Below are 23,920 nucleotides of genomic sequence, written 5' to 3'. Positions count from 1 at the left end.
GTCATTAAGTTAGTGCTGTGATTGCTAAAAGGGATATCCGATCAGTACTTAATAAGAAGTGCTGACAGTTTCTTAGTGCAAGCAGTATCAGTAATCGTTTAAGCAGCCAAAATTGTAATCACGGCTGCTAAATGCTCATTTTGTCAGTGTCTGTGTGTTGGGAATGTACAGAAGCACTATAGTGTAAGCTCCTTGCTACACTGTATGAAAGGTGTTTGACACAGTGTAGAAAATAGCTCTTATACAGATACATATAAGTCCTTTATATAACACCACCAATGAAGCAAAATAAAATTGTTCAATAAACTGACCACATAAAAGGCTCCAAAAGATTCACATTTATTAGTTGCTGCCAAGCACTTTGATAGAGACTGACTTCCAATGACTTAAAATCACATAAAATGACAAAACATCAAAAATACCTTCTCCCGCAAAAACAGTCAATTATACACTTAAAGCCAATCAAACCTTTCCAGATAAAACAGTCAAGTGAGTGAATTTGCAAAAATTAACTCCGCTTCTTCCTTTAATAATACTAGCAATATATCCATCTTCTACTACATGTTGTAATATACAAGTTTTCAGCATACTAAAATCTCCATTACATAACTTATTAACATGTTCAGCTACTGTATTCTCAAGTCTGTTATTGCTGATGTAATTTAAATGTTCTTGTATACTTATTTTATACGTTTTCTAGTCTTTTCTCTCTCTCTCTCTCTCTCTATATATACATATATATATAAAACACACACACACACACACACACACACACACTATTTGTGTACATACATCTATATACGTGTGTGTGTGTGTGTGTGTGTGTGTGTGTGTGTGTGTGTGTGTGTGTGTGTCTGTGTGTGTGTGTACATATATATATATATATATATATATATATATATATATATATATATATGTGTGTGGAATGAAATGGAAGTTAGTACCACCTGTTTCACCAAGGATGGAATGTATCTAGTCTTTTCAGGTCTTTTTCATACTGGCTAAGACTTTCAAACCCCACAGTATCTATTTTAGAAAAATGTCAGTCTACTCTGACTGCCTACCTAGTAACTACAAATTCTAAGCTGGCAAGTATCAGTACAGCACTATTCAATGTTAGGCATCTAAATAAGAAAACACCTTCCATCGAAGCTTTGGTAACTCTGGAAACCATGAATATTTCTGTTGCTACTGAAAGCTGATTCCAGAGTAGTGATAGCACTACCTCCTCATTTAGCTTCCATGCCTACCAAAAATTCAAGCCTTCAAATGTCAACAGCAGTAAAACTAGGGGTTTTATGTATGTCTTTACATAAAAATCCATTACCTTTAGACTAATTGATGAGGACAATATCCTCAAAATCCTTAAGGTTCTAATATCAGTAAACAAGACCTAATTCTACCTTCTTCTATCTACAGTATGTCATCTGTGATACTGATATCTTACTTAACCTGCTAATTGTTCTATTTGGTATCTTTTTTTCTAATGTCAAATCTGACATTAAAGTCCACTGCCTAATCATGTTTATGGCTATTTGCAAGCTTGAAACTATCATTGACTTCACTGAAGTCGCTCCAATCACCCAAGAGAGACAAACTAAGACAAACAATTGGTGACAGGATCAAGGTCTAAAGCTGAAAGCCATAAATGTAGAAACATACAGTTTAAGAAGCAGCAATTTTTGCAAACCTACTGCATAAACTACATTCCTGTAAAACAGATACTGTCATTATTGACCCAGGCAACTTTGTGGTAAACCCTCCTTCAACCACCACATATCCACTGCCATTAACAAAGTCTTCCACCTCACCCATCTGATTACCAAAGGTATCTCCCTTCAGTCAAGAGAGATAACCATTATCCTCTGCTTTTCCCTCATTAGGTCCAAACTAGAATACAGTGCACCCTTTGGTATGTGCCCACTAGGCACCTAAACCAGCTTGAAAACCCTGCAGGTCCTGAATAAAAGTCTAGGGTATGACCTTCTTAGGTTACCCAGTGTGTCTAAACAACTTCATCTCTTCTCTTTTTCCTAAAGTTTCCTATGGGCAATCAATACCTAGCTTACAAAGCTGTAAAATAGCCCAGTCCTGCTTTACGTATTACATAGCTACAAAAATTTTGTAGTAATATAAATACAAGATAATTGGATTTAAATCTATATTGCAATATAAATAAGGCTTGTTAGCATGGCAGGTATCTCACTCAACAAGTTCCACACTCCTGGAACAATTTCTTGCTTCCTCTTAAATAAAGCATGTCCCTCACTGTCTTCAAATCTGTCCTAGACAAATGGATGGAAAATTATAAATCTTTCCCAGGCCTAACCTTCTATCCTTTATGGCCAGGGTGGTGTAACTATTTGGATTGCAGTGGTTAGGCTTCAAAAGGCATAACTGGTCTGTCAAGTAGTAGTAAAGTACAGTTTTGTACCTACCATAAATGTAGATGTTCGAAGATCCACATTGCTGCAGTCATAACTTGTGGGTAGTCCGCTGTCCTCGGTCGGCCCGAATACCAAAGTATTAGGCTGGCGTCGGTCATGGGCGCTTAGATCTGACGTCAGTGCGTCATGGTATTAAAGCACATGACCGATGTCATATCCTCAGTCTTTTCTTGCCCCAGATGTCAAAAGGCCCTAAAAAGAAAGGCCATAGCCAAAAATAGAAAAAACATGTACAAATAACATCTACAACCCAAACCAAACAACCACTCCAAACTACAGAGGGGAAGGAGGGAGGGTAAATTGGACTGCAGCAATGTGGATCTTCGAACATCTACATTTATGGTAGGTACAAAACTGTACTATGTTCTTCATCTCACATTGCTGCAGTCATAACTTGTGGGTAGAATCCCAAAGCAAAGGTAAAGGGAGGCTGGCAAAATCATAAAGCATTGGGAGCTGCCAAAATGCCCTGTAAGACTGTAGTGGCAAATCCAGCCCTAGATTTGGAATAAAGAGGAAGATGGTAATGTTTAGAAAAAGTGTGCACTGAACTCCAAGTAGCTGCTTCTAAAATATCTTTAGTAGCTACCCCCCTTAAAAAAGCAGTAGAAGTGGCAGTAGCCCTAGTGGAATGAGGTCTGATTCCAGCCGGAATCTCCTTACCATGATGAGAATAACAAAAAGCAATACAATGGCCAATCCACTTAGAAATAGTTTGTTTTGAAACAGGTTTCCCCTGAGAGCCCAAAGCAAAGAAACAAACAACTGTTGAGACTGTCTGAACCCTTTAGTCTTGCTCAAATAATAACGCAACTGCCTGTGAATATCCAAAGTGTGCAAAATTTTCTCCCCTTTATTTTGGGGATCTGCATAAAAAGTAGGCAAATGAATAGATTGGTTCAAGGCCACATTTGAAACCACTTTAGGCATAAAAGTAGGGTTAGTACGCAGAGATACCCTGTCCTTATGAAAAATTAGGAAGGGTTCAACTGCCATTAGAGCCTGTAATTCAGAAACCCTTCTAGCAGACGTAATGGCCAACAAAAAAGCAGTCTTCCAAGACAAAAACTTTAACTCAGATGTAGCTGCAGGTTCAAAAGGAGGTAAAGTAAGCTTTTCCAACACAAAACTGAGATCCCAGGCAGGAGTAGGAGCTCTACGCGGGGGTCTTATGTTCTTTGCCCCTCTAAGGAATTGCTTAAACAAAGGATGAGAGAATAAAGGTGGGTCACAGTCATAGTGAGCAGAAATGGCTGCAGCATGAACTTTTACAGAGGAGAAAGACAAACCCTTGTCTAATAATTCTATAAGATATTGAAGAGAAACACTCAAATCAGGCCTGGAAACATCAAAGCTTTTTGCTTTGCTCCAAATGAAAAATCTCCTCCATTTATCAGCATAAACTTTCCTTGTACTAGGCCTTCTGGCCTCCAAAATAACATTCAAAACTTTTTGAGGAAGCTGCGACCCTCCAGGTTCTAGAACAGAATATGCCAGGCTGTTAGATGCAGGGACTGAATCCTGACATTGAGGAAATGATTGCCCTCCTGAGACAAAAGGTGTGGAATCGAAGGCAAAGGCCATGGAGGATCCCGTACTAAACTCCTCAGCAGAGGGTACCAGTGCTGTCGAGGCCAATCTGGAGCTATTAGAATCATGGAGGGCTTGTCTTGTCTGACCTTCAACAGTACCTTGGGAAGGAGAGGCAGAGGCGGAAAGGCATAGACGTGAAGATTGCTCCAACTGAATGATAGAGCATCCACTTTCCAAGCTGTGGGATGAAACATCTTTGTGCAAAACTTTGGCAACTGGAAATTTAGTGGAGAAGCGAACAGATCTATGTCTGGAGTTCCCCATATCACTGTCAACTGTCGAAATACATGAGGATCCAACTTCCACTCTTGGGGATCCACTATCTGTCTGCTCAAAACATCTGCTAAGGAGTTCTGTGCTATTGGTAGAAACCTTGCCTGAAGAGTGAGGTGCAAACTGAGAGCAGTCTCCCACAAAATCATAGCTTGCCTGCAAAGAGGGTACGAATGGGTTCCCCCTTGCTTGTTGAGGTACCACATGACAGTTGTGTTGTCTGTTTGAATCAACACTTGCCTTGGGTGAAGTAAATCCTTGAAAGCCATCAATGCAAATTGGACTGCTAACATCTCCTTCAAGTTGATATGTAAATGTTGAAGTCTGGCAGGCCACGTGTCTTGAACCCATTTTCCATTGAGGTGTGCTCCCCAAGCCTTGTCCGAGGCATCTGTCGTTAAGATCTGACTCGCCTCTGGTCGGGTCACAGAGAGTCCCTTGTTTAGGTGACATTCCTGAGCCCACCACAAAAATTCCTTTTGAATGCAAGGTATTATTTGAATGACAGTGTCCAGATCTTGGCAGTGTTGTGTCCATACATTTATGAGATACCATTGTAGCTTCCTCATATGCAGTTTGGCATTGGGAAGCACCAGAATACAAGATGCCATGAACCCCAAGGCTTGAAGGACTGTCCTTGCAGTCAGCCTGGACCGTAGAGACAATTGATGGAAGTAAAGTGTAAGGTTCTTTTGCTTGTCCGGGGTCAAAAAGGCCATCTGGGAAGCTGTATTCAGTCTCACACCCAGAAAGCACATTTCCTGAGAGGGTACTAGACTGAACTTTGTTTCGTTCACAGAATACCCTAGGCACCTTAACACTGCCATAACATACTGTAGATGGTGAAGAAGTTCATACTTGTCTTGAGCAAGAATCAGGCAATCGTCCAAATAAGGATAAATTTGTATTCCTCTTAACCTTAAGAAGGCTATCACTGGAGCCAGAACCTTTGTGAACACCCTGGGTGCAGTAGATAAGCCAAAGGGCAATGCAGAGAACTGATAATGTAAAGTCCCAGCCCGAAAACGCAGGTATCTCCTGCAACTGGGCCTGATAGGAACATGAAGATAAGCCTCTTTGAGATCCAGAGTTACCATCCAGTGATCTTTGCCCAACAGAGGCAGAAGTTGTTGCAACGTCAACATTTTGAATTTTGGAATGTCCAGGTATGTGTTGAGGATAGATAAATCCAAAATCGGCCTCCAAGTGTTTCCTTTCTTTGGTACTAGAAATAGGCGAGAATAAAATCCTAGGCCCACTTCTGACAGAGGGACCTGCTGTATAGCCCCCATTTGAAGAAGTAAAGAAATCTGTTTGTGAGCCTCTACCCTTTGCTGAGGAGGAACGTCTGGCATGCCTTTGAAAGGAGGCAATGTGTGGAAATAAAACTTGTAGCCTCGGTCTATAATGTCCAACACCCATTTGTCCTGGGTGACTAATAGCCAGTTTTGCTTGAAGAGTGCCAACTTTCCTCCCAAAGGAGCTGCCAGACAGGAAGGATCTGGCAGCTGAAGATGCAGGTCATTGGGCCTGTTTACGAAAGGACTGGCCCCTGCCCTCACCTGTAGATTGTGCAGGTGAACTCCATGTTCTAGGCCTGAAAGAACCCTGAGCTCTGCCCCTACCACGTCTAGATCTACCCCTAGACTGTAAATCAGAAGAAGGGTAAGCCCATCCCTTAGTAGGCCAATTCCTGCTAAACTTAGGGGACTGCACCTGCAAAAAACCTTTCACAGTCTGCATAGACTTAGCCTTGTCTTCCATTTTCTTCAAGACAGACTCCACAGGAGAACCAAACAAAACTTCAGACTGCAAAGGAGCATCCAAAATTCTAGCTTTAACATGCTCTGACAAATTCTGATCCTTAAGCCAGGCATACCTGCGAATAACTGAACCAGTGGCAGCCACCCTGGAAGAAGCCTGTAAAGCATCAAAACCACACTGCAAAGAATGCTTACCCACCTGATCAGAGGCATGAACCAAATCCTGTAATTCCTTACACTCTATGCCCTCTGCCAAAGCATCCACTTTAGATTTTAACTGAGTAAGGAGAAAATTCTGGTACTTCAACATATGAAACTGACAATTCAAAGCCCTCATTGCTAAAGTGGAAGAGGTATACACTTTCTTACCCCACCTATCCAAAGCTCTAGCATCTTTATCCATAGGAACTGGATTCTTTACAACAGAAGCCCTGACACCCTTAGGTCCCTGGCTAATAGTTTCTGGGTCAGCCCTTGGGCTCTTATACAGATATTTATAAGCCTCAGGCACTCTGTAATACCTATCTGGCTTAACTGGCACAGGAGGCAAAGAGTCTGGATTAAGGGAAGCCTCAGAGAAAACGTCTTGAACAACATCCAAAACAGGAGGTATAGCCAAGGGCCGATGCTGTGGTAAAAACAAAAATTCCCGAAGCCTCTTTCGGGAATCTGAGAAATCCTGACCTTCCCATTTAAAATGCTCCCTCATAGAATGCAGGGTTTCTGAAAAAGAAAAATCCTCTGGAGGAGAAGCAGAAGGAGTGGAATCCTCTGCGTCTGAATCAGAATAAGGAGGAAAATCCTGAATGTCTTCAGCCGAAGACTCTGAGTAATCTGAAGCCTGCTCCAAACTTTCCACCTCTGGCTCCACCCTAGGCCTCTTATCAGGAGGGGGCATAGAACCCCTGATTAAAGAAATTAAATCTTCTGCCATTTTAAGCATGTGTTTTTTAGGCACAGAACCTGCAGAACTAGGACTGACACCTGTGGAAGGCAAACCAGGCCTGCCTTTGGAAGGAACCTTAGAGACAGAAGGAGAAGGCCTAACCACCTTAGGCAAAGAAGGGAGAACAGCAACCTGAGAGGCCCCCTCAGCCTGACCTGACTCCTGAGAGGCCACATCTTGCAAAATTAATGTCTCCCCCTGAGACTCAACTGAAACCTCGGCTGGATCTACAGATTCCACCGTAGTTTCCAAAGAACCGGCGTCCGGAACGGACGATTCATCCTGCTTGGACTTTAACAATTTTTCTTTGCGCTTCTTCGCGGTAGCGGGCGTCGGAGGATCCGACGGCATATTATAATTACACCGCTAACCGAAGACAAGCCTAGCGCAATCTAACCTACGTTTAATGGTGCGCTTATTAAACCTAGCACAAAAGCGACACCCGACTACGTCGTGCTCAGGCCCCAAACAAGGAATACAAAGAGAGTGGTAATCCCTATGCAGTATCTGTTTCCCACAAGAAATACAATTATTCACTTTTTCTGACATCCAGAATTAACTGAGGCAAGAAAAAACAAAAATATTCTAACGGGTACTTAGCTAACTTGGTTTCGGTCTGAAACTCAGAATACGAAAATTTCAGAGCATGACGGCACTTGCAAACGCTGCTTCTGCATCGGACCATGCGGCAAAAAAGACTGAGGATATGACGTCGGTCATGCACTTTAATACCATGGCGCACTGACATCAGATCTAAGCGCCCATGACCGACGCCAGCCTAATACTTTGGTATTCGGGCCGACCGAGGACAGCGGACTACCCACAAGTTATGACTGCAGCAATGTGAGATGAAGAACATCCTATTAACCAATAAATCTATAACTTAATACACAAACAAAGCAGAATTTTCACAAGTATAATTGCCCCTATACTTAAATCCAGTGTCATTTAAACTCAACTTTATTCAGTACAAACGTACAAATATTACAACTTTCATACTGATAAGTCCCATCTGGAAGAGATGATTCTCTAATGTTAGCAAATGAATATTTAAACTAACTGTGAACTACCATATCTTTAATATTTCTACTTCTTTTAGATATAATACCCAAACAGGCCTGATATTATAAAAAAGGAGTCATCACATAACTATTCAAATGCTTCTTTGCCAAGGACATTACAATGAAGGAGAAAAACACTAAAATCACAAACTATAATTTATTGTGTCATTTTTATTCCATCCATCCATCCATCCATCTTCAACTCCTTTTCCCATTTTCCACATGGGGTCAGGGTGCCATTTCTATAGTGACAATTATCTCGAGCCAAGATTTACACCACTGGGTGGCTAACCCTGCCGTGGTAATTCATTTACACCAAGCACTCACACACACACTCTCACCTATGGCCAGTTTAGAGTGTTCAATCTACATACTGCATGCCTTTGGAATGTAGGAGGAAACCCACGTGACTGCAGGGAGGACATGCAGGCTCTGCACAGAAGACACCCCATCCAAGAATCAAACCAGAAAACCTCTTGCCGTGAGGCAACAATGGTAACATTTGCACCAATGCAGCCACCCGTATTCTTTTTATTGGATACATATAACTTTACATATGACAAACCTTATCATAAGCTGTAGCCATTTCCTCTTTGTTATAGCTGCTAGGTATAGACACAGTATCGCAGATGTTGCCTTCTCCACTAAATCAGCCCATCTATTTCTTGGTCTGCACTGAAGGTGAGTCTGTTACCTGTTACACCACTGACAGCGCTACAAACGTTTTCATCAGCCAAATGTCACATGCACATGCCATAACAGTACTCAGAATATAATATCACAACATCCACACCTTTATCCACGGGTTTTAATTCAAATGTTTCAAATATTGCCTCATTCATTAGGCAAATTGGATAAACCCCTATTTTTATCAAAAGATTCAACATGCTTATTTATATTGAATTTCAGTAGACTGCAAAAATCTTTGGATAACATTATTTCAAAAAGGTTGAATAAAATTATACTTTACATAAGGAACAAGGTCATTTAAATATTTAGAAGCTTCAGTATCAAAATATTCATATCATTGTGTGTTACAAAAGAAACATCAGAATCCAAGTGAGTCGGAAACATCCTGATTTACCTTATTCATGTCAACATTATTATTGCAATAAAAGTTTGTTAAATGAAGTTGTCTAAATGAAGGGTACCAACAGAACTAGCTACAACTCTACTTTAAATACAATACAATATTTTCTCCCCAAGTGTATTATGGGTAATATAATTGTCATGGTTACAATGTTGTTGTGTGACATAACCAGAACAGTACATTATCCCCCAAATGCCTGCTGGGTAATATAACTGTCGAAGTACAGTATTGATTTGCTGCCTTAAGTGTGATGCGTTTTATCTAGCAGATAAATGAAGTTTCTTAATGTCACATGTGTTGGTCCAGTGTCTGAGTTACCAAACATTGTATGATTTACCTGTAGTGGAGCTGGTGATACTGAATCCAGCTTATTAAAGTTACTACTATTCATGGAAATTTCCCGGAACTACAATTACCAGGATGTTTTATAAAGCACTCTGGCGCAAAACTAGAAATTGAAAGACTAAAGTAAAAAAATGCAACAATTAATGGCAGTAGGCAGTGAGGCAAGGAACACAGAAGGCATAGTTAAAGAATCAAAGGATGAAGAGAAGAGTATCTTAAAAGAAGTCTGAAAAAACATAAAAGGAAGAAAATGTAAAGAATAACAAGTAAATTACCCATCCCAGACTTATATGATAATCCCACAGTAATATTTTTTTGCCTAGGGAGCAGCACTGTTTGTAAAGTACATATCCTACCTGGATGTTTGGATTCTCTGCACCAAGGTCAGCATTTGCCAGATCAGGAATATTGTTTAGGTCCAGAACAAAAGGTTTGGTCTCTTCATCTTCCTCCTGTTGTAGCAAGTTTATAGGTTGTGTTTGGATGTCACTATTGTACTGCTGGATCCCTCTACGTTTCTGGCGACGTGATGTGTTCAGAATGCTGGTTCGAACATGATTTACTCTGTTGGGGTAGTCTCCGTGACTGGCTGCAACTTCAGCATTAACTTCAACCTTGATGAATAGGAAATAAAAAGATGCTGTGTGAGAACTCAGCAATAGTCCATAAACACACACACACATGTGCACACACGCGCACACACACACACACACACACACACACACACACACACACACACACACACACACATGGAGGATGTGGGAGGAGTAAAGCTCTCCACATGGGGTGCACCTGTATCAGGTTAATTTGGTCTATCTTTCTGTGAACTGTTTTTCTACAAAACAGCTTTTCAGTGAAATCATATATAAACACACACAAACAAATATACATAAATATATAAATGGTATGCTTATGTAATCATGCCACCTAGGACTGAGACTGATGATAAGAAGAAAAAAATGCTTTATAACCTCATAGCTGTGGGATTTCACAATATGATGATAAACTAAACAGACCTGGACCCTGTGCCATGCCATTTGGAAACCTTAAACACATTGAATTATCACTTGCCCTGATAAAAAGAAATGCACTTTGAAATGTTGCATTTTCAAGGATTCACAGATTAACAGTGCTAAAACACATGAAGCTATGTGAGTACCGTGCACAGCACAGAGAGAAACAGATGATGCCCACTACTATTACCACCATGGTAGTAATAATAACAATAATGATGGGTGATGATGATGTTTGGAAGCTGCAAGGGCAAAGCCTGAAATGTTTGCAAGAAACAGGATGGATTCCAGAAAAAGGACACATGCTTTTATTGTTGTAGACATTGGTCTTATTGCTGTTAAGTGAGGAACCTCCTTTCCATTTTTACAACATATTGGCAAAGGTAAAACAATGAGTAAGTGGCTGAGCAACTTGTTGTCTTTACCTAGGCCAGGTCTCTTGGACTCTGTGGAAGCAGTAGTGAGTAATGCTGTCCATGTGGTTATACTACCCATGACTCTCACTCATAGCAAATTTGGGACATTATATCATTACAAATCTTCAAATTTACCAAACGCTATCATTCACTATGTGTTCACATCTATGGAGACCACATCTAAAGTATTCTTATAAATGTATTTTAATACCCTGCAAAGATAATGGCATTAGTAATTATAGCATTGATACTGTGTTTTGATTTTCAGATCACTTTGTTGGAAAATATTTAGTTAAACACACACATGATGTGAAAATGTAGAGACCATAGCTGACATCATACAAGTACCCAACCTCTGTGAGAACAAACATGCAAATTGAAAACAGGGGAAGAATCGATGCAACTTTCCAATTATCTATCATAGAAGGTTGAGGAGAAACCACTTTCACTGAGGAGGCATAAGAAGGCACACTGTACACCAGGATGGTGAACAATACCAATTAATGTAGCAGGCATCAAGGAAGACAGGAATATGAAAAACACAAACTAAGATAAACACTGCCAGTTATGTGTATTAGAAGATGAAATGTTATTGAAAGATAAAATAACAAAGAAACAGAAGGGGTTAGTAATACTTAAGTGATTGGGTATACGACTAGAGAAAAAGTGAAGACCATGGATGATAGAAAACTAAAAAGTGCAAAAACATGGATGATAGAAAACCTTTTTTGGCTTACCATTTACTGTGGCTTTAAGTAGTTATTGAATGAAAAATGGCAGTTAATTCTTGTCCTTTAACAGAAAAAAGTTTTCTATACAAACCCTAAAATCTGACTGTGAGATAGATAATGGGGGGGTCACCTGGGGTTCAGAACAGAATTCTTAGAGAACCAGTGAGGGAGACTAGTAATGTTTATCAGCTAATACTGCTCATCAGTCTTAACTCAGCTAACTTACAAACCATTCCAGGCTACAGCTAATACTCAAAGACAGCAACCCAACTTCACCACAAATGAGTGCTATCCTCTCAGGCACAAACTTTAGCTGTTTACTTAGTGTCTGCAGGGATATCACATTGGTAAGGGGGTTGCTGTTTTTGCCTCACAATACATGGGACACCCATTTCAATTTTCTGTGTAAAGTTTGAATGTTCTGTCTACATTCATATAAATTGTCCTAGGGTGTCATTATGAGTACATTTGTGGGAATCTATCTACATGCAATCAACTGCTATCTCACTTGGAATGGTTCTTTCCTTCAGTTCATTGCTTTCTGGGAGAGAGTACAGTTCTCCAAAACCCACAAATAGATATACTGTAAGTCAATATATATTCTACATAAAAGTGTGTACCATCTGTTACCCGATATACAGCTTGCATTGATTCTAAATGAACACCAACTCATCCTGCCTGTATATGGATAGCTTATGAATATTTGCAACTTAAATCATACATTTTTTTTACATATCATTTGATGCAATACTACCAAGAGTTAGTTTCGTTCACATTTTATGTATGTGACAGTTTGTCTGCAGATTGCTTTCACAATGCCTAACTATTAAGAAGTGTTTGAATTACAGAGGTATCAGTACTGCAGACAACAATGCAGAAATGTGCACTACATTGTTGTAATTGGACTCTTTTGTTGTGAGCGCACAGAACACTCACTCACTGCTTGGCATTCTAAATAAAAAATAATATGCCATGCAATTCTTTGCATTACAATGCTGCCAAAGTATCCTCAGAAGTTTGACTTCACAAATATCTGTCTCTCTGTTGTATGTAAATATATGCATAAGATAAATTAAGATATACATAACTATATCTTGCTGTATACCCAGGTTGGACTGACAATCAGCCATCTGGACTCACCTACCTACAACAGCAACAAAGGTGTGCAGGGAGTTAGTTTCCAAAGTGTGTACAAGTAAAAACTAGCAACAAGGTGCTGACATTATACAATGATTAGTATTAATACCATCAAATGCAACATTTTATATACCCACACATATACAAATATAGATAGTAACAAAGTATGGGGCTTCTTATCATAAAAGTAACCCAAAATTGTATAAAAAGCTGAGCAAGTAAATGTATTTAGCAGCATTATACATAGTTAATTGTAAATAGTGTGACATTTTCTTATATTAGAGGGATTTCTATTAAGCTACTTGTTTCTTTAAGAAGAGAAAAATATCTGTCTGTGTTAGTGAGAGCATGTATGTTTTTAATTGGCTAGTGCATGCAATGTATAAAGAAGGCTAAATAAGCCCAAACCAAGAGTATTTGCCTTTTGTGAAAGACTTGGTGTCCAGAGCACATGTTCTGGAGAAAAATCAACCATTGTAAAGGAAAACATAGAAAGAGAAACTGGAAATGTGTCCCTGGCAGAAAAATCCAGACAGACCTACCGAGCATAACACTGAGTTAAAGGTATTTGCTATGCTTTTGGTTAAACCACAAGACTTTCATTTTGCATGGAAAAATCTGCATTTAATTTGATTTGTTTATAATAAAGTATCACTGGGATGTAGAGGGATTCTCACCACCAACACTAATTGGCTCAAGTAGTTTAGTGTAAATAAAATAATGTGTTCATTATTTTATTTTATTTCACAATTTGCTAACAAGGTGGGTGAGCTGGTCCAGAGACCCTTTTCAGTCATGACCCGAGTAAAAACAGGTACAAAATAAAGAAGCATGTAGCAATTTATACAAAATTGCAATAAATGGTTAAGAAGGAAGATAACAAGCTTAAAGCAGGAGTGCTTCATGTTTGTGAAGAGGACTAACAGGGTTGTTAGTTCACATTAGAGTATATTTAAGTATCTACAATATATACAGATGTAGACATTAATTAATTTCCAATCTAAAATTATGTAGTAAAGAGTTCATTTGTATGTTTGTTTTTTGTGTTTAATGAGGAATGTTAAATCAAATACTAGATTAAAGCCAACTAGAACAGCTGATTAGTGTATTTGGAGTTGCATGTTTAATGGCAAGTTACTGATAACTTACAAGCATTAACTGTATTATGTGAAGCGCATGAGCATTGTATAAATATAAAATTATGAAATGGTTGTAACAGATGTCAGTGCCATAATAGCAAGTGTACCATGCATGGAGACTGCACAGTATGTGACACTGAAAAAGCTTATTAATAAAGTATTTCCACTGTTCAGAAAATAAATCACATCAGCATGTTGTTAAAGGTAGTAAGACTGATTGCTTTCCCCTACTCAGCATGGCTTCAGCCCTGGACATAGCACCAATACTGCCCTCATTTCCTTCTTAGACACAGTAAATAGAGCTCGCGATGCTGGCTCCTTAGTTTCCGCTCTATTTCTTGATCTATCAAAGGCATTTGACACCATTTCTCACTCACTACTGCTTACCAAACTCTTTAACCTTAGACTATCTCCCCCACCCTACAATGGTTTACCAACTACCTCAAAAACAGGCAGCAATCCACCAAATAGCACCACTCCTCCTCCCCTTTCATTACTGCTAATACAGGAGTTCCCCAAGGTTCAATTCTGAGTCCACTCCTCTTCTGTATATTCGTCAACAACTTTCATCAAGCTCTAACTCATAGTACTGTCATCCAATATGCAGCTGACTCAACAATAATCTGCTCCTCCAATTCCCTCACTGAATTACAGCATCTTACCCAAGAAGCATTCACCTGTACTGAGCACTGGATGGCCCAGAACCACCTCGCCCTGAACCCCAATAAAACTAAACTTCTATTATTTACCCCTACAAAAGCTAACTACATTGAAAAATCTCTATTTACTGTTAGCTTCCTCAACAACACTATCATACAAGTTGTCCCTAGTACAAAATTGTTAGGTGTCATCATTGATGACAAATTAACTTTTGACCTTCACATCCACAACAACATCAAAAAAACACATCAAAAGCTAGGTACCTATACAGACACAACTATTTTCTCAGTCTCACTGCTAAAAAAGCCCTAGACTCATCATTTCTACTTCCAACTCTGCTATATGGTGCCCACATCCTCACCAGCCTACAATCCTCCTTAAAAAAATAAGTTTGACACCTGCTATAATAAAATCACTAAATTTGCTACAAACGCTAAATACTCAACCCACCACTGCTCCTCACTTCATCAAATAAATTGGCTAGAATCTCCCCATCATCTTACTTATCTTCAATTAACTACAGCACACAAAATAATCTTACAACCTGAAAGCTACCCATCCCTCTCATCCATACTGACCATGTACCACACCAATCATCACTTCAGATCCGAAAACAAAATGCTGTTATCTATTGAGAAACCCAAACTCTCAGCTGGCCAAATGCTGTAGTCCTATGCTGTCTCCAAGCTATGGAATAATCTTCCTCCATCACTCAGAGCAATCAGTAATCCTGCCTCCCTTAAATAATCACTTAAATTACATTTTTTTCTCTCAGTGGTTTTGCTCTTGTACCCCCACCAAAAAATCCCAACACCTGATTTCCCACTCTGGAAATCGAATCTCTATCTTTAAAAATGTACCGCTACTCTTCTCTACCTTCCTGTCTCTTTATGTCGCCTGCTTCCTATATTTTTCTGTCACCTGCTATACACCTATCAAGCTTTAAAAGCTTACCAGTGTTCTTCTCTGTACCTCCCTGTCTCTTCCTGTCACCTGCTTCCTATCTCTTTCTGTCACCTCCTATTCACCTCTCACTCATTCTGTCCACCTGCTTTATACCCTATAACCATACTCTTCAGCTTGAACCTTACACATTAATATACCTGTTCTCCTGTTTTAACTCAGATATTCTGCATCCTTCTTTCCTGTTCACAGCTGACTTTCATACACTTTGCCACTTCTATTTACTGTCTCCCATGTGATAGTAACTTCCCATTTGACATCATCCTATGTACTAGCCTATCTCTTTCTTTCATTCTTTCTTTACTTCTCTGGCTCTCATAGATTAAGACCTTTGTTTGTAATTAATGAAAATATATCACTGCTAAACTTGTGTTTTTCTTCATCACAGTTCTCTGGCTGAAACAGAGTTAGGTGTTTATGTACATAGTTATTGGCATGGTGATGGTGCAGCTGAGATGCCAGATATATACTAGACTAGGAAACATTTCAGGTGTCTCTTTTGCTTATGTTAGAATTTGAATGGTGTTGCTACTCAGCCATTTTATTCTGAGTACTTCAGATTTGAATGGCAGTAAATTACAACCTCTGGAAGATGCCCTTACTCCATCTTCTAGTGGTTGGTGAGTCATGTTTGACACTGGTCATGTTCAGCTGGAGAAGTCAGACATCCTGCTAATTTACGGGAGTTTTATGAATTATGCAAGGCTGTATTATTCAGTTTCTGCAATGTACCAGCCTTATGCATTACATAGTAATTGGATTAGTACATTCTAAATTATAACAAAAAGTGTACATAAGAAAAAAGTGGGTGCATGTCTGCCTATGTGCACAGAAGCACAAACAAGCATATATGTGTGTGTGTGTGTGTGTGTGTGTGTGTGTGTGTGTGTGTGTGTGTGTGTGTGTGTGTGTGTGTGTGTGTGGATTGTATGTTTATGTGTAAGCTATTGTGTTTGTTTCTATTTTCTATTTACTTGCTATTGAAACAATCATGTGGGAAGTCTCTAATTACTCCCATTTAATGCAATCTGATTGGTAAAAAATCTAAAACTGGCAGTAAAAAGGATGAAAATAGCAACAGACTAATTGAAGTGCAAATGATTACAGCAAAGAACCCTTATAGAGTGTTTTGGAACAAGTTCAACCATAATTCATCCAGATATAATAACAACTTCAGAAAAAAGACTTCTTACAAAAGGAATTGTGCCTCATCATAGTCTGAAGTACCAAAGCTCTGTGCCAAAAGGGCTTGCTACTTTATTAAAGTAATATATCCTTTTAAAATTAAATATACATTGTGCACATCTGGTAGCTAATGTACATTCAGACTTACTTTAGTATGCATTAAATATGCATCATAGCACATTTTTGATGCCAAAACTTTGAAATCTGTCAGTAGAAAACAACTTACTATTCTGTCAGGTATGTTCTTATTTTCATTGCAGCTGCATTATGGCACTTTGCAGACTTCAAGTCAAGCCACCTTTCCTCTACCCAGAAGACAAGCCAGGTATTTTTTTTTTTTACCACTAGAGATGTCGGCCAACTTCACTTTATTCATATATTGTAAATAATTCAATTGCATCATTTAAAAAGTCAAAAGAGATATATTTCTCTATTTCTCTCAGATCAAAGCACAGTTACTATAATTCCTTTTACCACAAAACATGGATATGAAAATAAATTGCTTAAACTTTATGTGAGCTCCTACTTTCTCTATTGTTAAGTTATTTTGGAAGAAAACATTGCTTTAAAAATTCAGTTGCTCTGGGAAGTTTATAGAAATGTATTCTGCTAACATAACTACACATAGGTCCATAAGGGAAAAACATATTTGTTAACTGGGCAAACCTCCAAGGTATACAATCCTTTTCTAGGGCTTACCCAAGAATAATGTCTGGTTAAAGGAGTTTCTTAAGCACACAGTAAGTAACACTAGTTGTGGAAATCCAACACAGGACTGCTACAAAGTCTGGGTCTAACAGCACATAGCCTTAACCTCTATGTCAAACTGATAGAGTTCATACAGGCCAAAAGCACATATAGTTTCTTTAAAACACGACTGTTGACACATTAAAATTTATTAATTAGCTTATTAATAAAGGTGGTAAAAGAAGTGTTGTAATGACATGGGTTGAAATGATGCTTGGCTACACAGGGAATATCAGACATTGTACAATATATGGATGTAAACTCCAGAAGTCAGCCAGCCGGAAACTTTTTCTTTTATTTATTTGGGAAAAGAGTAAGCTCCTGGACAAGTCCCTTTTTCAGGGTTGACATGGGAGCAGGTCACACAGTAGGCAAATGGTGGGTGAGGGGATCAAATCCTGAACTACAGAAAGTAGCTTATTAACAGCTCATAATCTTAGTATTCTGCATTAATTGTCAGGTGTTTAACAAATGTTCCAGCAAGGATAGTACGTTTCCAACTGCCTGTTGGAAGCAGCAACTGAACCATGAAAATCATTTCAGAACTTGAAATAATCTCATAAAAAACAAGAAATAACATTACCACAAATTAATCCTTACATATTCAAGGAGTTAAAAAATAGTAACTCCGAAACATACAATTCAGGTAAAAAAAGTCTTCCTAAAACAGCACCCCTTCCATTTTAGAAACTTACATTATTATTATTGTTATAATTTGTTAAACAGGTAAACCCACTGGATATGCACTCCCTTTTCAGAGTGACCTGGAGGTATTGTCTGTTTAAGTGACTTGCTCAAGGTCACAAAGTAGGCAAATGAGGGCTGAGAGAATCAAATCCTGTACCAAATGAACTGCAGCTCACAGCCATAAACCTCTGTGACAATATCCAGACCACATACATGTTAAACATAACAAAACTGTGCAAATTAATATATACTTTTCACTACAGTGAATCTAATCATATAATTCTACTGTCCACATGCATAATGCATCTGTAAGTAAAACTGCAAATGGTCTATGAGTATATTAAGTAAGGGCAGGATACTTAAAATGTAATAAATGGAATTTATGACAAGAACTGCAATAAAATAAACTGAAATAAAAAAATGTATAACATGAATAACATATGCCTATGATACACAGTATGGTGATGTTTAGCCAAGGTGCTAAAACTGAAATGAAACTAAATCCTGTCATATTCCCCCATTATTTGAGTAGGAAGCAACCATAGATAACTGTGAAAGGTGAAGAGGTCATTCAACATACACCAGATAATTATGTTAAAACTGTGATCCCTTTAAATCAAAATAAAATGTAAAAAAGAATGAAGAGAGGGATGTGACTATGTGGGGTATTGCCAGTTATGTCTGGAGAAATAGGGCACTGAATGTGCAAGATATTCCAGCACACCTACATGGAATTTTGTAAACAATTATATGTCATTTGTATATCAAACTGATTTATATAGATGCTTGTGTTGAAAAATGCACTTGTAAAGCTTCTTGTGTTAAAAATATACCGACAGTGTACCCTGATGGACAGGAAAAGAAATATACATGCATTATTATTACTGTTTAAATGTATATGCTTTAACAGAAGATACTGGAAGAGAAGAGGTTAAACTATGAAAATAGTTTGAAATTAAATTACCTGGCTTAGGCCATAAAGATTGTATTTTATAGTTAATGCATTCAGAGACAAAGTCTGTACAATGAAGCTTCCTGCATTGTCTTTGGGGTGAACTAATTAATACTCTGTAAGGGTGGAGGTTTGAAATTGTTTCATGACTTCCAGGAGCTCCAGCAGATCTTGGCAAGGTCACACGCGAGTGTGTATGTGTGTGTGTGTGTGTGTGTGTGTGTGTGTGTGTGTGTGTGTGTGTGTGTGTGTACTACTGATATGTGTGCTAAATCCTGGCAGCATCTAGCCAAAGGAGGTAGCATGGAAACCCAGAAGTCAGGTGACCAGATGTATGTGATGTCATTCTGTAATCTAGGACAAAAATCATATTTTAATACTAAGTGAGATTGAAGACTCATGGCACTTTGTTTTTGTAACCTGAAAAAAGAAGGATCTCTCACCTACTTCATCTTGCCTTGCTCTAGTAAGTAACCAGGGAATAATTCTTTAGATCAGTTCAAAAATAAAGTGAGATCAGTTAAGTATTGTTTTTTCAGTAACTGTGTGAACCTGTCCACCTGTGTCATTTTTAATATTTCCTGTAGCTGAAACTCTGGTGTTTACTGTAAATAGATATTTAGCATTTTCATGTTTTTTTTTCATATTTACTATTAAATATATTTAAACTTTTCATTGGGGATGGTCTTTTGGAGAGTCTAATAGTACTTAAATATATTTGCTGATAGCTTGGCCACTCCTGAAAGCATTACCACATTGGCCAAACACTATCACTTGTATTAATATTTATTTCACTCAGTATAACTGGGTACCCTTGCAAACGCCTTAGAGTAGCTGGCTTTGGAGTGTCTGGTAGTGGTGTAATTACATTATAGTTTGGGCAGAAGGGAGGCATAGCTAGTAAATCTGTGCCAGCCTTTCCCAGGAGTGTGTGTGTGTGTGTGTGTGTGTGTGTGTGTGTGTGTGTGTGTGTGTGTGTGTGTGTGTGTGTGTGTGTGTGTGTGAGTGTGTGTGTGTTTGTATGTAAATCAAATTTCAGAGTGTGTGTGTGTGTGTCAACTGCTTGGAGCAGGGACATGAAGCACTAGTTTCACGGAGAGGATGCTGGAGGACTTGGCTTGGACATTCATCCAAGGACCCAACCATACAGCTGTGCCAGTGGAGAGTCTTATTGGGGATCTGGACAGAGAGACAGAGAGAGTGAGAGAGGACCCAGCCCCTGGACTGAGTCTGTTTTCTGTGTGTTCTTAAGGGAAATTGTGCTTGATGCAGACAGTTGCATCTGGAAATACTGAGTGTATCCATTTTTGTTCCAAGTGAACATCCATCTCCAGTGCCAGTAGTGAAGAGTCAGGTTGCTTGATTACTGGCCCATAGTGGGGATGTCACAAGGAACATAAGCTGAAAGGTGTAAATTGCAGTACATAGACACCATTAGAGAAGAGAAGACTAGAATGGAGTAGAGTGTGATGTTTGGTGCTATGACAGTTGTTTAGGTTACAAATCTGTCATCCATTTCTGGTGAGTTTGGAGAAAAACAGACACTGCAGACATACATAAAACAGATATTAAAAAAGAGTAAACTGAATACAGTGCCAATTGGATGTGAGACATTCATTTGGGGCAAATAAGTTAAGACAAGTAGTTTATGTCCAAGAAATGACTCCTGTGATAATGCATTGTAATGAAAATAGGGACATGGGTTTGTGTAACTGAAATTCAAGCCCTGTGCAGAAGGTTTTTCCATAGCCATAACAGGAAGTTCTGTCCTACTTTTTAATAAAGCTTGTAGATTACAATGCTCTCCTCTGCTTGAAAACAATGTGTGATCTGCCATTTTGCTGTTTTTCAGAAGATAGTACTCCTCTGGGAGTTAGTCTTGTGGGCGTGGGATTCAATAAATTATGTGTACACTGTTCAATTCTCAGTTAGAGCTTCTTCTGTGTGGAAACATGCATGAATGGGCGTACCTTCGTTGAAGGTTGTGCATCAGGGCTGGCAAACTCGGCACGTAAAAAATCTACTGCCAATCATTAGCGGACCGGAGTTCCGCTGTGGCGACCCCTAACTGGGAAAAGCCAAAAGACACAAACAAACAAACACTGGTTATACTGTAATATCTGCATACAGCAACCATATAAATAAAACGTTGCCAAAGAAAAACTAGAAATGATTCAAAGATTACTATGACATTGAATTGAGTAAGGGTAATTACCAAGTTCTATTAGTGCTTGGGAAATCATGTTCAGTTGATTTTAGTTAAAGCGTTATCAAGTGGCAACTCAGCATTTTGAAACTGTGCAAAATGGGAATAACGGGGTTGAGGATGGATGGATCATTCTATATTTCCTTCAATTCATTAGATGCTAAATTTTCAGCAGTTGTTTGGAACTCTGTTACTAATGTGTTCATTAATCTGAGCTAAGTATTTTACCAAGCCTTTAAAGAAAGCTAAAATTACCACCACTCAAATCAGCATTGTATCTGGCATTATCACAAAAACTGTTATTTACTTTTATCGGTATCTGTTTCATTTACAGTTATCTGTTCAGTCTAATTAAGTATTTCAGAAAAAACTAACAAAGGTTTAATTTACATAAGCACTCACTCTTATTACATAAAGCTGTATTTTTTATTCATTTAAACCACCTGCTGTATGCCAGACAAAATAAATGGTATATAACATTGTAGTGTTTTCATCTGTCAATGTACTCCTCTTCAAGCCTCTATGACAGACTTCAAACTATAGTACACAATTGCTATAAGAAAATGTAGAAACACGCATGACAGTATTAGTTTTGCAGACTTTGACAGACAGGCTTGGCTTTCCCATGTAATATGGACTCACAAGAAGACTACAATGGAACTCTTGTACATACAAATCCCAAAACAAAGTCATAGGCAGGCATTGTATTTTCCCAGATAGTATTCAGACTTGTTATTACTGTCAGAATTTTCATTATTTACGTTACTGCTTCATAACACTGCCACATATGAATCCAGCATAGGATTTCAGTGGTTAAGAGCTCTATTTTACAGGTCTTGCAGCTGGGGTTTAATCCTGACCACCAGTCACTTTCACTGTGGAGTTTATATCGTTTCTCCCTCTTCATTAGGTAAACTACCCCCTCAAAAAAATCATACTGGTTATAGTATTCTTAACCTTCAGGTCCAGGACATGCTGTTAAATGTCAGTGTCCAGTTTACTTATCCAGTTAAATTAAATGAACTTTTTCTGCAAGACAAATGAATTGGTGATATGTAAGCCAAGATAATCATTATAGTGAGAAAGCTGACTGCGAAGATCACATGTATAATCCTTAGCCACGCAGGCTTTAAAATATTTTTCAAAATCTTTTTTGTGAGAAGGACCCATGAGAAACAAATCTCTTAAAAATCTGATGGGAAGACATTAAAGACACCCAAGTTTTGAATCTTTGCTGCACTTCTGAATGCCATCGTATTCTTGTGTGTTTTTGCCCCCGATTTATACTAAATGCCATTATGGCATATTTTGAAAACAGCAGGTAAATTGTTCAAATTCTAGCCAACATACTTTTTTACATTATGAAGGTGAGTTTTCAGAGGTATTTCTGGTCAGTAGACTACAAGGACTATGTCATGCATAAAGAACAAGTCTCTTCACAGTTACAGATAAGAACTATAAGAAAATTTACCAAGAATTTAATGCAAATATTTGCATTCTGTCTACACAGTAATAGAACTATAGTTAAGAGTGAAGCAGCCATTCCTATGTTAAGATCAAAAAAGCTACACTGCTGTAACAGTGGATTACATGCATACATCTGCTGATCTCACCAAATCCAAACATTGTGAAAGTTTTTAAAACATGAAGAGAACAAGTCTAAGATGACTTTACTGTTTAGTTTAGTAGAAGCATATCGGTGTCAAGCAGGAATGGAAATCAAACCAAAAGTAGTCAAAAATCAGACAGCAACTGGATGTGCCAAAAGCAAAAGAAAGAATATATGAAGAAGGATTAGATGAGAAGACAAGAAATGTGGAAAAGGCATAAGTACAGTTGCAAGTACAGAAAACTCCTGCAACTGCCTCGTGTCAATCAGGATCTGATGCAGGAATTGTTAAGGAAAGATGAATTTAAACCAAAAGATGAAATACTAATTTTGGCAGCCCAGGATAGTGACTACATATAGTTTGGTTTACAAAGTATATTGGACATGTCAGAGAAACAGACAAATACAGCTTCTGCAAAACAGTACTAGAAACAGTCACACATCTTATTGCTGGATGTGATATACTAATGGCAGAGGGGCTATATACTAAAAGGCATAATAATGTAGCAAGATTGTTGCATTTGGGATTGTGCAAACATTACAATACTGAAGTAGCTAAAGAGCATTGGAAACATGAGCTACATAGGTCCATAGGTTCATAGGTTGGTACTAGGCTATTGGCCCTAGGGCCTATACAAGCCTAGCCATAACAATTCCCTGGCTATTAGTCTGGGGAGCCTCTGGGTCAGGAACCTATCCCTCCAGCATGTTTTGTTTATTGTGATGACAAGGTTTAGATCCCTGGAGCATGTGGCTCAGAGGGATTAGGATTTCTTTAAGTGTAGCATGTCCAACAGCTCTGGGTTTGACATGGCCTTGTATGTTAAGCAGAGATTGCCTCGGAGTAGACAATATGCAACAGAGTATAGCTGGAGTTTTTTTAAGGCAGTCAGCATAGGGCATCTGTTTTAGACCTGTGATTCTTTTAGTGAGGTGTTTCTGTGGCCTTTCCAGTTG

The 23,920-nt window shown here is 38.6% G+C and overlaps 1 protein-coding gene across 1 annotated transcript in view; it reads right to left on the bottom strand.

The window, feature by feature from the left end:
- ISM2 (isthmin 2) overlaps positions 1-23,920 on the bottom strand; it is an 832,179-nt gene that overhangs the window by 535,207 nt on the left and 273,052 nt on the right. The window contains exon 2 of the mRNA XM_044074053.1: positions 9,875-10,132. Coding sequence (XP_043929988.1) covers positions 9,875-10,132 — 258 coding nt within the window. The remainder of the gene's footprint in view (positions 1-9,874; positions 10,133-23,920) is intronic.

The sequence above is a fragment of the Protopterus annectens genome, chromosome 6.part0 (assembly GCF_019279795.1).
Source record: "Protopterus annectens isolate FY-2018-M chromosome 6.part0, PAN1.0, whole genome shotgun sequence".
Lineage (NCBI taxonomy): Eukaryota > Metazoa > Chordata > Ceratodontiformes > Protopteridae > Protopterus > Protopterus annectens.
This window is presented reverse-complemented; position numbering and strand designations above follow the sequence as displayed.